At 38.3% G+C, this 15,624-nt stretch overlaps 1 protein-coding gene across 1 annotated transcript in view; it reads right to left on the reverse strand.

The window, feature by feature from the left end:
• Nucleotides 1-15,522, reverse strand: part of DRC9 (dynein regulatory complex subunit 9) — a 39,944-nt gene extending 24,422 nt beyond the window's left edge. Inside the window, exons 1-5 of the mRNA XM_080815417.1 lie at nt 15,311-15,522; nt 10,513-10,581; nt 8,964-9,231; nt 3,826-4,040; nt 1,045-1,173 (exon numbers count right to left, since the gene is read on the reverse strand). Of these exons, the coding sequence (XP_080671543.1) occupies nt 1,045-1,173; nt 3,826-4,040; nt 8,964-9,231; nt 10,513-10,520 (620 nt within the window). The 5' untranslated portion in view covers nt 10,521-10,581; nt 15,311-15,522. The remainder of the gene's footprint in view (nt 1-1,044; nt 1,174-3,825; nt 4,041-8,963; nt 9,232-10,512; nt 10,582-15,310) is intronic.
• Between the last annotated feature and the right edge of the window lie 102 nt (nt 15,523-15,624).

Here is a 15,624-nt window from a genome sequence, read left to right on the forward strand (position 1 = left end):
ATTCGGCCATAAAAAAGAATGAAATCTTGCCATTTGCAGCAACATAGATGGAGCTAGAGAGTATAAAACTAATAAGAAAAATAAGTCAGTCAGAGAAAGATACCATAGGATTTCATTCATATGTGGAATTTAATAAAACGAGCAAGCAAAGAAAAAAGAGATAAACTAGGACACAGACTCTTAACTATAGAGAACAAACTGATGGTAATCAGAGGGTGGGTATGGGTTAAATAGATGATGGGGAATAAGGAGTGCAATTGTCATAATGAGCACTGGGTATTGTACAGAAGTATTGAATCACTGTATTGTACACCTGAAACTAATATTACACTGTATGTTAAGTAACTGGAATTAACATTTAAAAAAAAAGATTACTGTACAGTAGGAAGACTATTCTTTTTTTTTTTTAAAGATTTTATTTATTTATTTGACAGAGATATCACAAGTAGGCAGAGAGGCAGGCAGAGAGAGAGAAGGGAGGAAGTAGGCTCCCTGCTGAGCAGAGAGCCCGATGCGGGTCTTGATCCCAGAACCTGGGGATCATGACCTGAGCCGAAGGCAGAGGCCTTAACCCACTGAGCCACCCAGGCGCCCCTAGGAAGACTATTCTTGACATACTATAGATACACATAACTGGAGCCCAGAAATCTGAATTATTGTCCCAGCAGAATTAGGATTAGCACCTAAATTTCTGAGTTCTATTTATCTTCCCTGGAAAGCACAAATTTGATTTGCTTTAGAAATCAAGAACTTCTGGTAAAAGTTTTATGGCACTTTAAAATACAACACAGGAGGGGCACTTGGGTCTGCCTTCAGCTAAGGTCATAATCCTGGAGTCCTGATAGTGACCCCCCATTGGGCTCCCTGCCTAAGGAGGAATCTGTTTCTCCCTCTGCCCCACCCCCAACTTGTGCGTGCTCTCTCTCTTGCTTGCTTGCTCTCTCATTCTCTCTCTCTCAAACTCTCGCTCACTTTCCCTCTCAAATAAATAAAAATCTTAAGAAAAAAATACAACACAACAAATAAACCTAATATTACTCAGACCTGGCAATGACATCATAGAAATGCATTTTGTTTTCCCTCTCTTTGCCCAGGGCTTTCTTGAGACTAGTGAAAGTGCCTGACTCTTCCAACTCCTGCATGGTATCTGCAATTATATCACTGAGAAATTGCCTGTAAGGAGACACAAAAAGGATGAGTTAATAAGGTATATTTCCTTACATTTACAAAGAGATACAGAAGTCACATAGGTTAAGACCCTGGATGAAAAACCATGACTAAGCTGGAATTGCTCCTGTAATGCAAGAATAGTTTAGCATTAGAAAGTCTATTAATAGTATGCAACACATAAACAAAAGCAAAGGAGAAAAACCATATGGCCATCACAATAGATGCAGAAAAGACATTTGGCAAAATTCGATGTCCACTCATTTGAAAATAAACAACAAAAACTCCAAGCAAACTAAAAATAAAAGAGAACTTCCTTAACCTTACATACCAAGGACTAACAAACACTGGATCTACAGTATGATGTTATATATATAATATTTAAAAACATATAAAACTGTATTGTTTAAATAAGACCCATACATACCTAATAAAAGTGTCACAAGAGAAAGTAAAAGAATAATAAACACCAAATTCAGAAGAGAGTTTGTCTTTGGGGGAAGATACAACTAAGATGCTCCAATTGTATCTTAAGTATTTTATTAAAAAAAAAAACCTCTAAAGTAATCATGGTAAAACGTTAAGATTTGGTTAAGATTTGGTGTTTACACACCTAAGTGTTCATTATTTCATTCTTTATATTTTTCTGCATTTTAAAAATATTTTGTAACTTTGCAAAAGTTAAATCATTTTTTAAAAATTTTAAAGAGTTAATAGGGGCATCTGGGTGGCTCAGTCGGTGAAGTGCCAGCCTTTGGCTCAGGTCATGATCTCAGGGTCCTGGGATCAAGCCCTGTGTTGGGCTCCCTGCTCAGCGGGCAGTTTGTTTCTCTCTCTGTTCCTCCCCTCTTTCTCTCTCTCCCATAAATAAATAAAACCTTAAAAAAAAATAAAAGAGCTAATAAAACACTCACATTTTAAAGATAAGTAAACTCAGGCTCAGGAAGGTTAAATGACTTGCCCAAGGTCAACTAATTTGAGAAAAGGTAGAAATATAATTCAGGTGTCTTGACTCATAGTCCATTACTTTTCATTTTATTTTATTTTTTTAAAGATTTTTATTTATTTATTTCAGGGACAGAGCAAGAGAGCACAAGCAGGGAGAGTTGCAGAGGGAGAGGGAGAAGCAGGCTCTCCACTGAGCCGGGAGTCCAAGTCAGGGCTCCATCCCAGGACCTTGGGATCATGACCAGAGCCAAAGGCAGACGCTTAACCGACTGAGCCACCCAGGTGGCTCCACTACTTTTTATAATACTCTAGTGGGTACAGAATTTTAAAAACTGCTATTTAATGTTTTCATATAGAGTCAGCAAGAATTACACTCACTATTTTACATAATAATTTACTGACAATAGTTCAAACGGAAAGATTCAATAACTATATTAAGAAAAAAGTTAAGTACACTGAAGCAAAAAAAAAAAATTGAAAATATATGAGCCATCCCACAAAGAATGAAAAGGACATTAACTAGATTGGTATTTATAAGCAGGACACCTTTCTGTCATGTATGCAAATCTGAGCCAGACTGATTTCACAAGAAACATTAGCCCTCCGATGCAGGAGTTGGCAAACTTTTCCTATAAAGGGGGAAACTGTAAATATTTTTGGCTTTGCAGGCCATAAATTCTCTGTTGCAACTACTCAGCTTTGCTACTCACGAAAGCAGCAAGAAATATGTAAACAAACGGGCAATGCTGTATTCAAATAAAATTTATTTTCAAAAACAGACTACAGGCTGGATATGGCTAGTGGCCCTGGGTCATTACTATAAACATTCATTTACTAACAATTCTTACAATAATGTTACATCCTCTTTTAAACTTAACAGACTTCCTTGTCAGCAAGCCTGATAAAAAACTGGTTAATGAGACAGTGGAAACTGAGGCTGCCTTTAAGAAATTCTCAGGATTAAAACTCAGCTTAAAAGTGGGCTACTTAGGGGCGCCTGGGTGGCTCAGTGGATTAAAGCCTCTGCCTTCGGCTCAGGTCATGATCCCAGGGTTCCGGGATCGAGCCCCACATTGGGCTCTCTGCTCAGCAGGGAGCCTGCTTCCCCCACCACTCCCACCTACTTCTGATCTGTCTAAAAAATAAAAAATAAATAAAAAGGGACACTTGGGTGGCTCAGTGGATTAAAGCCTCTGCGTTCGGCACAGGTCGTGATCCCAGGGTCCCGGGATCAAGCCCCGCCTTGGGCTCTCTGCTCAGCAGGGAGCCTGCTTCCCACCCCACCCCCCACCTGCCTCTCTGCCTGCTTGTGATCTCTGTCTGTCAAATAAAAAAAATTAAAAAATAAAAAGTGGGCTACTTGAATGGTGTCTCTTACTTGTGGATAAGCCATCATGACAGGTACTAATTTGTGCCAGGCACTTGGCTGCAGCCTTATTTCTAATCCTCACACTGATGTTGCAAAGTTGCTATAATTATTTTCACTTTTAAAAACTGGATGCAAAGTCTCAACAACTTGCCTATGATCATATAGCCACCATACCTGTACCAGACTCCCTCTAGGCAGTCTTTAGCTAATCCTGTTACCAGCAGTACCTTTGCATCTAATTACCAATCCCTAAGAGAAGACAGCAGTCAGCCACCCCTGCACCCATTATTCATCCATCATAAATATACTATTACATTTCCAAATATGCACGCCTTCTTTACCTATCAATCTGAATTTTCTTCAGTATCTCCACAGACATTATGGTCTGTCTTGTAGGTGTTTTGAAGACAAGATCTTGCATTTTGTTAAACTCATTGGTAAATTGGCTTCCTTTTTGGATTTCTGGCAACTTGGTTTCTTCTTTAAGTAAGAATGGACTGGTTATTCTTAATGGTCTTGAGGCCTCTGGAAGTTTTTCTAAGCTCTTGTTTTTCTTCTAGAAAGAAATGATGTTCTATGTAAGACAGATTTTAAAAATAAAGAAACAGTGCTATACCAGGGCTTCTGCCTACATTATTCAACCTCACCTTCTGCCACTTGTACTCAACACACAAGAAAATTACCCTTTTCTTCAGCGACCCAGATCACGTCCTGCTATTTTGTGCCTTCCTACCTTTAGACAACATTCCTTTTGCCTGTCTTTCCTCAGCTTACCACCTGGTAAACTTTAAGACTAAGATCAAAGGTAAAGTTCTTTGTGAAATATCTCTACTAGCAGATATTTACCATGTTGTAATTGTTTGTATTTATGTCTCCATTAGATTGTAAATTCTGTGAGGGGAGGGGCAGTGTCTTAGAGATCTTGGTTCACCTCAAATTCTTTTTGGAACAAGATGGCATAAGAAATGCAGCCATCTTTATAGTCTCATTGCCTAGAACAATGCCTAGGGTATAGAAAACTCAAGTGTTCATTGAACACATGAATATGAAATATAAAGAATGAAAGGAATATCATACCAAAGAGCATAAACTGGGAAAATTCATGGTGCAGTATAGATTTCAAAGGTCATGTGGGAAAAAGCTAAAATAATTCATTTTTCAGAACCAAACTTGAACGCTAAGGGGTAGACATCAACCTGAGGAACAGCACATGTCTTTTAATTGATGATTCCTATTTAATCTGTTGCTAAAAGCTTTAGCTATTGAGAGGCCATATAACATAGTGATTATGCCTATGGACTCTGAAACCAAACTTTCTTGTTTGAATCCTGGCTTTATTTCTTACTAAGCCAGATTGACTTAGACAACTGTTTAATATCGCTATGCCTCCATTTTCCCATTGGTAAAAAACAGCAACACTAACACCTGCCCTCACAGTTATTATGAGGATTAAATAAATATACATAAAGCATTTAGAAAAGCACACAGAATTATGTCAGTTCTGCACTTGTTATGATTAGTTCAATTCTTGTGCTGACCTGATGCACAGAAGAAAGGGTTTATCTGCATATTGATAAAGCCTCAATCTTCCTGAGCTAAACTTCAACTAGCCCAGAAATGTTAAAAAAACAATCCATGAAATGTTAAAAAACAGACTCAACTGCATTTTTCTTTACATCAACAATAAGCAAAGATTCAGATCAGGGGAAAACATCTATAGGCAAGAACAAAACAAAATGCTGCCTTAATTAAGAATTATGTTATTTTTATTTTTATTTTTAAATTTTTTATTTATTTATTTGACAGACAGAGATCACAAGTAGGCAGAGAGGCAGGCAGAGAAAGACAGGGGAAGCAGGCTCCCTGCTGAGCAGAGAGCCCGATGTGGGGCTCGATGTGGGGCTCAATCCCAGGAACCTAGGATCATGACCTGAGCCGAAGGCAGAGGCTTTAACCCATTGAGCCACCCAGGTGCCCCAAAAATTATATTTTAAAGTATTCCTTTAAATTAAAATTAATTTGACTGGCTACAAAGAGAACAGAAAAGTAGCATTTCAACAGTTAAACTGAAACTTACCTGGACATAAGAAAACCTTAAGGATGGTTATTATTTTAGATTTTGCTTAGGTAGGAAAGGAAAGTGTAAGCCCTAGGAAGCTGTTTCTATTTCTCTATTTTTCCTCTACCTTTACACTTGGGCATCTGGAAAAGGAGACAACTGTGTCAGGCAGCCTGATTTACTGATTACTACAAATAAATATGAATTTTTTAAAGAGAGAACTTAAAGAACTAGCTAAATGTTTTAATCCACTCACTAAAAAATATTTTTGTATAGTATACACTGTGTACAGGGTAGGGTATTAGATCCTAAGGGAAAAGGTAAGAGAAACAGTATCTCTTTATGGGAGCTCTTCCCAAATTTTGGTCAAATTACTCCCACTTCTGGTAGAATCTGGTATATTAGTATTTTTTTTCATCATTCTAGTCCATGATTTTACCATTGAAAATCTATTTGGAGATGTCCTTAGCTATAAAAATAGCTATAAAGGAGGGATAAAGCTAACTAATCTTTCATCCCAAGGTTGTTCTAAGGCTAAACAAAATGAATGAAGCCTTTGGAGAAAGAAAACATCCACATACATACTAAGGATTTAAAATATATATTCTATGCACTTATAGAGCAATGGCATTGTAAAATTTGTAAGTTAGAACTAGTATTATGAAGTAAAAAACAAAAAATTATTTTAAAAGACTTGCAATTTTATAAGGTTGTGGAACTAACTTATATTGAGGAAAGGGCTGTTAGGCTTCTATTAATCAAGATAAGAGTGGATGGGGGATAAAAAAAAAAAGGTAAGAGTATAAGTCTTTATTATATACGCTACCATGAAATCATAAGCAGAGCCTCTGTTAAGTTGGAAAATTTTGTGGGTGAAGATCACTATCATAAACCAGAATAAAACAGTGCAAAAGTTTTGTTCTCTAATTTACTGAAGTGGTGACCATTGTTGAATTGTTTATAAATTTGGGTTTTCCATCCTCTCCTGAGTTTCTCTGAAGGCAAATTATCCTTTTTTAGCCTGATACAGTAACTATCATTGAAAGGATCATGAAACTTTATCTTGTTAACTATCTTTTTATTTTTGATTCCTACTGAGGGAGACAATAAATAGGAAGGAAATACTAGACTCTTCTTTACTGTTTGTTAACTAGATTAATGTATGAATTAGACTTTTATTTTAAATGCACTGAAAGGCTCAGTTCTTGGGTTTCCAATCTCTTTACCTTTCATAAATTGATAAAAAACTTAATTTGTTACAAAATTCTTGATATATCTATTAATGTCATTTTAAAACTACCCCAAAACTCATAGGATGTTAGCACTGGAAGGGATGATATGGATCATTTAGTTAAAATTCCATTACACTTTAGGAACCCCTGATTTGCACAGTCAGTGGAGCATGCAACTCTTGATCTTGGGGTTGTGAGTTTGAGTCCCATGTTGGGTGTGGAGGTTACTTAAAAATCAAATCTTAAAAAAAAAAAACACAAAAAGCTCCATCACATTTTACAAATAAGAACATGAAAACCAATAAAGTGAAATGAACTGCACATAGTATACAACTAAACCACAAAGACCGCCTGACTCAAAATCTAGTGTCCTATTAAAATTTTGTTTAACTTTTAAACTTTAATAAAAGCTTTACAAAAAAAAAAAAAAAGCTTTACAAACCCAGACTATTCATATAACAACAACAACAACAACAACAACAATTTAAAAGTGGTAAGGAGCAATGAAAGGGAAATTTATCTAGTTATAATAAACATGAACTTCTTTTCTGTTAGATGTGGAAAGCAATTTACTCTGTTGTTTATATAGCAATTTTCATTTGTTAGAGAATCAGAAACAATGTATGCTGTACATTGCACAAAGTATATAATGTAATTTTGCTGAACGTAATAAATGTGTATTTGTACTTATAAGTTCTTTCCTGGGGTGCCTGAGTGGCTCAGTCGATTACGCATATGATTCTTGATTTCAGCTCAGTCATGATTTCAACTTTGTGAGAACAAGCCCCACGTCCAGCTCTATGCTGGGAATGGAGCCTGCTTGGGATTCTCCCTCTCCCTCTCCTGCCCCTCCGTCCCCTGCTTGCTCTCATACGCGCTCTCTCTCTCTCTCTCAAATAATAATAATAATAATAATAAGTTCTTTTCATTTTATATCTATAACCTAAGTTTTTAAAATTTACAAGAGCTTGGGGTGCCTGGGTGGTTCAATCAGTTGAGGGACGGACTCTTGGTTTTGGCTCAGGTCATGATCTCAGGGTCCTGGGATCAAGCCTGTGTAGGGCTCTGCGCTCAGCAGGGAATCTGCTTGAGGATTCTCTCTCCCTCTCCTTTTGCCCCTCCCATGGCTCATATGCACTCTCTCTCTCAAATAAATACACATACACAAATCTTTAAAGAAAATTTAAAAGAGCTAAAAATTTATAAAGATTTTGCTCACTACCAAGATGAGTTTTTTTTTTTTTAAAGATTTTATTTATTTATTTGAGAGACAGAGATCACAAGTAGGCAGAGAGGCAGGCAGAGAGAGACGGGGGGCGAGGGGGGGAAGCAGGCCCACTGCTGAGCAGAGAGCCCGATGCGGGACTGGATCCCAAGACCCCGGGATCACGACCCGAGCTGAAGGCAGAGGCTTTAACCCACTGAACCACCCAGGTGCCCCACCAAGTTGAGTTTTTTGATAACTCAAATAGCATTTTGAGGAGGAGTCCATAACATCACCAAAAATGGGAAGGCTGACATAATGACCTGGCTGGCTACTCACAAAAACAGGTTGTAACATATTCAGCAATACCACAAAGTCTTTTTAGAATAAAGAAACATGGGGCGCCTGGGTGCCTCAGTGGGTTAAGCCTCTGCCTTCGGCTCAGGTCATGATCTCAGGGTCCTGGGATCAAGCCCCGCATTGGGCTCTCTGCTCAGTGGGGAGCCTGCTTCCCCCTCTCTCTCTGCCTGCCTCTCTGCCTACTTGTGATCTCTGTCTGTCAAATAAGTAAATAAAATCTTAAAAAAAAAAAAAGAATAAAGAAACATTGAGAAGGTCCAGCTGAATTTCTTCCCCAGAGGGTTCAGTTAGCTTTCAGCAGCTAAGAAATATAAGACAGGTGGGGCAATTCAGTAAACTAGCTACCCTCAGTACATGTACTGTATTTATATTGATTTACTATAGGCCTTTTTGAATAATGCCAACATACTGGAAGAAAAGTATATTCTGACTGGCAATGTATCTTGAGCTATAGTTATTTTACTCCATCAGTTCAGGGTACATATCTCAGGTAATTATTATAGTCCTTTTTATTTGAGATAAAGGTGCTATGTCCCATGTTAAATTTGATAGCATAACTACTCTAAGTGATAGAGAAATAAAAAGGCAAGAAAGCAAAAGTTATATAATGGTGAGTGTATATACCATGCTGATGCTTTGTCTTCTTTCATACTGAACTGGCATGATATAGTTTAGAATAGAGAGCTGGTCTATGGTATCTTCCAGAACTGCAGAGATCCTCAGCACATCTAGAATGGAGAGTGGCTCTATGATTTCCGGGATGACTTCTCTGTCTGTTTCTTCAGCTGTTTCTTTTTCTTCTTCTACAGCACTGGGTGGCTCGCCTATTACTGACACTGTCACCTCAGAATGCCAGACTTTTGCTGGAAGATTTGAGCCTTCTGGTTGGCCTCTTAAAGAAAAAAAAAAAAAAAAGAAAGAAAGAAAGAAAAAAATAAGTCAGTCACCAAATGTTTAAAAGTTGCTTCAACTCAAACGCATAGGCAGCATATAGATTGGCCCCTGTGACATCCATATTGTCATATAACCAAGATAAAGAATGAAAGTAGGAGTTTACATGTGCTAAATAGCTCCCTTTGACATCCTGACCAACCAAAGGCAAAGCCACTTACTGTTTAATAACTCTATGTAACCCATACTATGGGTTAACCAATTTGAATTTGGGCCAAATCAACTTTTTTTCTAGCAACATCTTTAAATGCTAATCATAAGTGTCTCATGATTAATGAAAAGCAGAATTTGGCAGGAGTGCCTGGCTGGCTCAGTCAATGTAGCATGTGACTCTTGATCTTGGGGTTGTGAGTTCAAACCCTCCATCGGGCACAGAGTTTACTTAAAAAAATAAATACAGGGACGCCTGGGTGGCTCAGTTGGTTAAGCGGCTGCCTTCGGCTCAGGTCATGATCCCAGGGTCCTGGGATCGAGTCCCGCATCGGGCTCCTTGCTCAGCAGGGAGCCTGCTTCTCCCTCTGCCTCTGCCTGCCTCTCTGTCTGCCTGTGCTCACTCTCTCTGACAAATAAATAAATCTTTAAAAATAAAAAATAAAAAATAAATAAATAAATACATTAAAAACAAAAACAGTATGTAGTAGCCAGTCTCCAAAATGGGTCCATAGGATTCTCACCTTCTTGTATTCATACCCTTTTGTAGTCTCCCCCACATTAATAGGACCACCTAACCTATGTAACCAGGATACTGTGGATTCTAAGGTTAAGTGATAAAAGACATTACAGCTTCTCCCTTACTCTCTCCTATCTCTCAGTCTGTAAGAAGTTGGCTGCCTTGCCATGGGGACACTTAAGCAGCTCTTTGGAGAAGTTTGTGAGGGTGTGGATCTAAGGCCTCTTGCCCACAGCCAGCATCAACTCCCCAGCTCTGTAAATGAGCCATGTTGGATGTGGATCTTCCAGCCCATCAGATTTTCAGATGATTGCAGCCCTGGCCAACTTCAATCTTATGATAGACCCTAAAGCTATAACCGTCCAGCAAAGCTGTTTCCAAACTCCTGACCCACAGAAACAATGTGAAATAATAAATGTTGATATTTTAAGTTACTAAGCTTTGGGGTAATTTGTTCACAGCAACAGATAAATAAATTCAACATAAGGCATAATTTAAATAAATAGATAATAAAGAAATAGGTAACAAAATAAATTGGAATTTTGAACATACTCTTCCATTCTTCTCAAATTAATTGTAACTTCTGTGGTACATTTACAATCTCACAAAAAACCCAGTCACCTAAAATGAGAAGAAAACATTGAGATTAGTTTAAGGGAGTGTTGAATGACAATTAAATTTCTCCTATACCCTTTTAATAAGAGAAAATTAAAGAATTATAAGAGCTGCAGCTGATCTCTTCTTTTTGCTTATTAGAGCAGTCCCAGAGATGGAAGAACCCCTGACATCATGTGATGCAGAACTATTAAGTAGTCAGCTTAATTACGGACAAAAGCAACTATTGATAAATGCAATTTTTCAATCTCTTCTTTTTTTTTAAGGTTTTATTTATTTATTTGACAGAAGCAATCACAAGTAGGCAGAGAGGCAGGCAGAGAGAGAGGAGGAAGCAGGTTCCCTGCTGGGCAGAGAGCCCGATGCGGGGCTCGATCCCAGGACCCTGAGATCATGACCTGAGCCAAAGGCAGAGGCTTTAACCCACTGAGCCACCCAGGTGCCCCTTGAATCTCTTCTTATGGTAAATTAATATACAACATGGTTTTCATATTTTATTATATTCTGATTTTTTAACTGGCAATATCTATGTGATAGATTTACTTTTCTGTTATTCTGATTATTAAAATATTTGACTTGATCATTGCATCTCACTGACCTGCCAGATAACAAAATTTATTGCACCTGGACTTAGAAGAACACTTGAGATTTTATTTAAAAAAGCTGTATTTCTCCTTAAAATCAGTTTACTACGACTACTATCAAGACATTACCCCTCCATAAGCCAAAATCCATTCTGCTTAAACAAGCTTTACAAGGAGAACACCCTATGGAGAATTTTGCTCTATGCTAAATGAATAATGGTAAATTTCCAGTATGATTTTGTCCACAACAAAGTGACTCTAAGAAGGGGGTTTACAAATATATCTCATACAACAGAAGTATCATATGTAAAAATGAAAACATATAGAACAGAATCTTTATGTAAATTGAAAAAAAGATACTCCAAACTAGCCTAATTTTCCGGTACAAGGGTGGTCTTAAGAAGAAGTATCATGGTGTAAAGAACGTTTTGTTCTTTTGATGTGTTGTTGTTGTTTCTCTATTTTTCCTTTTTTTAGGCTTGGGGCATAGATAAATGTGCTTCATGCAGGTAAGATAGGGCTGTGCTGATGCAGTATCCATTGTGCTCACACTGTTCTGCCTTTTCGTTCCTCAATGCTAGAAATCTAGGAATCATTCCTCCTTCATCTTTTTTTATTTTTATTTTTTTAAGATTTTATTTCTTTATTTGTGAGAGAGAAGTAGCAGGGGAGAACCATGGGGAGTGGGAGGAGCAGACTCCCAGATGAGCAGGGAGTTGAGCTCAGGGCTCCATCCCAGGACCCTGGGATCATGACCTGAGCCAAGAGGCAGAAGCTCAACTGAGTAAGCCACCCAGGTATCATCTTGACACCAGCATTTCTTAATCCAAACCATCACAAAGTCCTGTGGTTTTATCTCTATTTCCATGTCCCCCAGTGCCATGCTGGAACCGACGCTGTTTCTTACTTGAACTCTAATAGCCTCCAAGTTGGAAGTGATCTTTTTTCTTTTTAAAGAATGATTATGTATTACTTTTTATTTTGTAACTGGAAATATAAGTGATGATGTAAAGGAGCTGGAGATAAGTTATAATAAGGAAGAAAGAGTTACCTATGAAAATCAACAGGAAGGCCTAGCAAATAGCATTTCACAGCAAGTTTCTTATGGTCCAGAAGGTGTAAGAATAACATTTCTTTGTTTTCTAAGGAGATGGCTGGTGTATCAATACCTACAAGAGATAGCTTATTACTTAATCTAGAGTATTCCCGCTCTAACTTTGTAATGGGCTGTTAGGCTTCTCATGAGTCTTAGAAAAACTGTCATTTCCCAAATATGCAATTACCTTGATATCCTCTTCTAAAAGTATTTAAAAAAACAAAAACAAAAACAAAAAAACCACACACAAAAAAACTATTACTTCAAAGGGAAAAATATGTAATCAAATTTCCAAATGTTTCATTTTAGTCTATTTAAATAGTTTGCATATTTAGACTGAAATTACACTTCTAATTGTTTTCATTTCTCTTAAATCCAGCCCCCAACTGGTTTTTTTTCCCCACTTTAAAAACTTAAATTCAATTAACATATATCACTGGTTTCTCAGGTAGAGGTCAGTGATTCATCAGTCTTATATAAAACCCAGTGCTTATTACATCACATGCCCTCCCCAAAGTCCATTACCGGGTCATCCCATCCCTCTACCTGCCTATGCTCCAGCAACCCTCAGTTTGTTTCCTATGATTAAGAGTCTCTTATGGTTTGTCTCCTTCTATGACTTCATATAAAAAATAGAAAATCAAATTTTTAAAGCTGAAAATCTAATCATGTCTTTCCTTAGAAACTTTCTGTGGTTTCTCATGGCCTTAGGACAAAAGCTAAAATTCTAAACTTGGCCCAGAAGGCCTGCATGATCTGGCCTGCTCTATTCCTCTTCAGATACCCACTTGGCACTGCCCTTTTCTTGTTCTCCTGGTTCCAGGCTTAAGGGGCTTCTTTCAGTTCTTCTATGGAATCATGACCCCTTCTAACTCAGGGTCTTTGCACATGATATTTCTTTTATTTGAACCATTCTTCCCCTCATTCTTCACCTTGTAAAGTCCCACTGATCCATCAGGTACCAACCTAAATCAGTGGCATCTGGCTAGGCTTCTGTCATTTGATGTAAATCCAGTCTCCACCACTTCTTACGCCCTGAAAGACTGACCCAAATGGAGTGCATCAACAGGACACTCGGTAAGTGTAGAAGAGTGAGACCAAGTGTTTATCCTCTCAGCTCCCTCCCTGCCAGATCACCATGGGTTGGCTATTTTTCTCTATCAAATGCCATGGCAACTGGCAGGCAATCCTCTCCACATTGCTCTCTCTTGGGGGCTTGGGTAACTATTTCTGCTCCATGTCCCTGGACACTATGTCATCCCTTATAGTTTCACTCCTGCCTACATTTTTGCAAGCAAACCCTTTATGAAATTCTGAACTCAGGGCACCTGGGTGGCTCAGTCGTTAAGCGTCTGCCTTTGGCTCAGGTCATGATCCCAGAGTTCTGGGATTGAGCCCCGCATGGGGCTCTCTGCTCAACAGGAAGACTGGTTCTCCCTCTCCCACTCCCCCTGCTTGTGTTCCCTATCTCACTGTGTCTCTCTCTGTCAAATAATAAATAAAATCTTTAAAAAAAAAGAAATTCTGAACTCTATCACTGTTTTCATCCAGGGCAACACTGACTGATGCAATGACCTATCTACATAGATTTTTTTATATATAGTGTGCACATGCATACATATATATAAAAATATATATATGCAAATAACTGAAACAAGTTTCACATAGCAATTTATCCTAATATGTATGATATTCTGATAATTTTGATTCTATCATATTTTGCCCATAATGCTATAAAGCATTATAATCACAATCTACTACTGGCCCTCACCTGCAATTTGAAAAATGCCCTAAATGACACTTCTGTAAGTGACACTTTCCCTAACTCATCAGGCTGGATCAGGATTCCACTCTTCAAACACTCATTGCACTCCTATTTTCCTGCAGAGCTCTCTTCACAATGTGTAATGTTGTCATTTTCCCCCACTAAACTGTTAAGTGTCATGAAAGCAGGAGGATGATAGTGACACTCACTATTATATTCTGTTTCAGGCACTGTGCTCAAGAAGTATTTGTAGAGTGAATGAAAGAACAAAGAAACAAAACTCACATTTAATGCATTATTCCTCCCATGACTACTTACATTTGGATTTCTAGTACATTTAATAGCAGGATTTTTAGTGTATTTCTGGGACAGAGAAAACTGGATAGACAGAGTGGGTTATAAGGTATGAACCTTCCATCCTGATGTATTTAAGAAAGGACTTCAAATATGATTTATAGATATCTCAAAATTTGGAGCCATCCTTTATTCCTCTCTCCCATTCCTTATCCATCAGCAAACCCTGTCAGGGTTACACTAAAAATATATTCAGAATTCCAGTATTTATCAACTCTGTCTACATGCCATCATCTATCAGTTTCATTACAATAGCCTCCTAATTGATCTCCCTGCTGGTGTTCTTGCTTCCCTTCAGTCTCAACAGAGGGACCCTGTTAAAATGGAAGTCAAATTGAGTCACTCCTCCACACAGAACCCCTGAATGGTTTCTCATCTCGGAGTAAGAGCTTTTTTTTTTTTTTTTTTTTACAGTGCCCTCCCTGCTTAATTTTTTTTCTCCATAGAGAAAATTTTCCTCACATCACCTTCTAATGTGCCATATAATTTGCTTGCTTATTGTCTTGCTCCCCCTACTAGGATGTAAGCAAGCTCTATGAGGGCAGAGACTTCCGTGGTTTTTCGTTTACAGCAGTGTCCTCCGAGCCAAGAACAAAACTTTGTACATGGTAGTTCATCAATAAATTGCTGAATAAATGAACGAGCCCATACAGAAACCCAAGTAAATGTGCAATAATTAGGCAATGTAAATCTGATATCCACTAATCCATTTCATTCCCGTCTGCAAGTATTTACCGAAGACCCATTTCTTGTAGGCACGATGCTGGGCGCCCCTCGAGTTTGTCTGGTAGAGGAATGAATTATCTTTAAAAGGCATTAAGGCCTTTTCAGGGCAGTCCTATTCACTCTGGAGTAAAAACGAAGGATGCAGGTAAGAACTTAGGTCACTTCTTGAAAGAGATAAAGGAGTAGGAGGAAAGGAGTAAGCGGGAAAACCTTAAAGGAAGAGCTCCTCCTGCCTTCGTGCTCCTGGCCTTTTTCTTCCACGCTAGGATAGGAGTCTCCGTTCACCCACTCCTCTGTAGTAGCAGGGGAAGATACCCCCAAGTCGGCGAATCAAATCTGGGATACCCGAGGCGGGGAGATATCCTCCAGTACATCTTCACTTTTTTTCCACCTAAGAAACCAAGCTCTGGTGTTTCCCGGGCAACGCTCAGCCTTTAGCTGGCTACCATATTGCCTCCCTCTGTTTCAAAATAATACGTGTTATAGCTCAAAAAGACGAAAGGACTTAGAGAAAGAACTGTAAG

This window comes from Martes martes (genome assembly GCF_963455335.1).
Source record: "Martes martes genome assembly, chromosome: 1".
Taxonomy (NCBI): Eukaryota; Metazoa; Chordata; class Mammalia; order Carnivora; family Mustelidae; genus Martes; species Martes martes.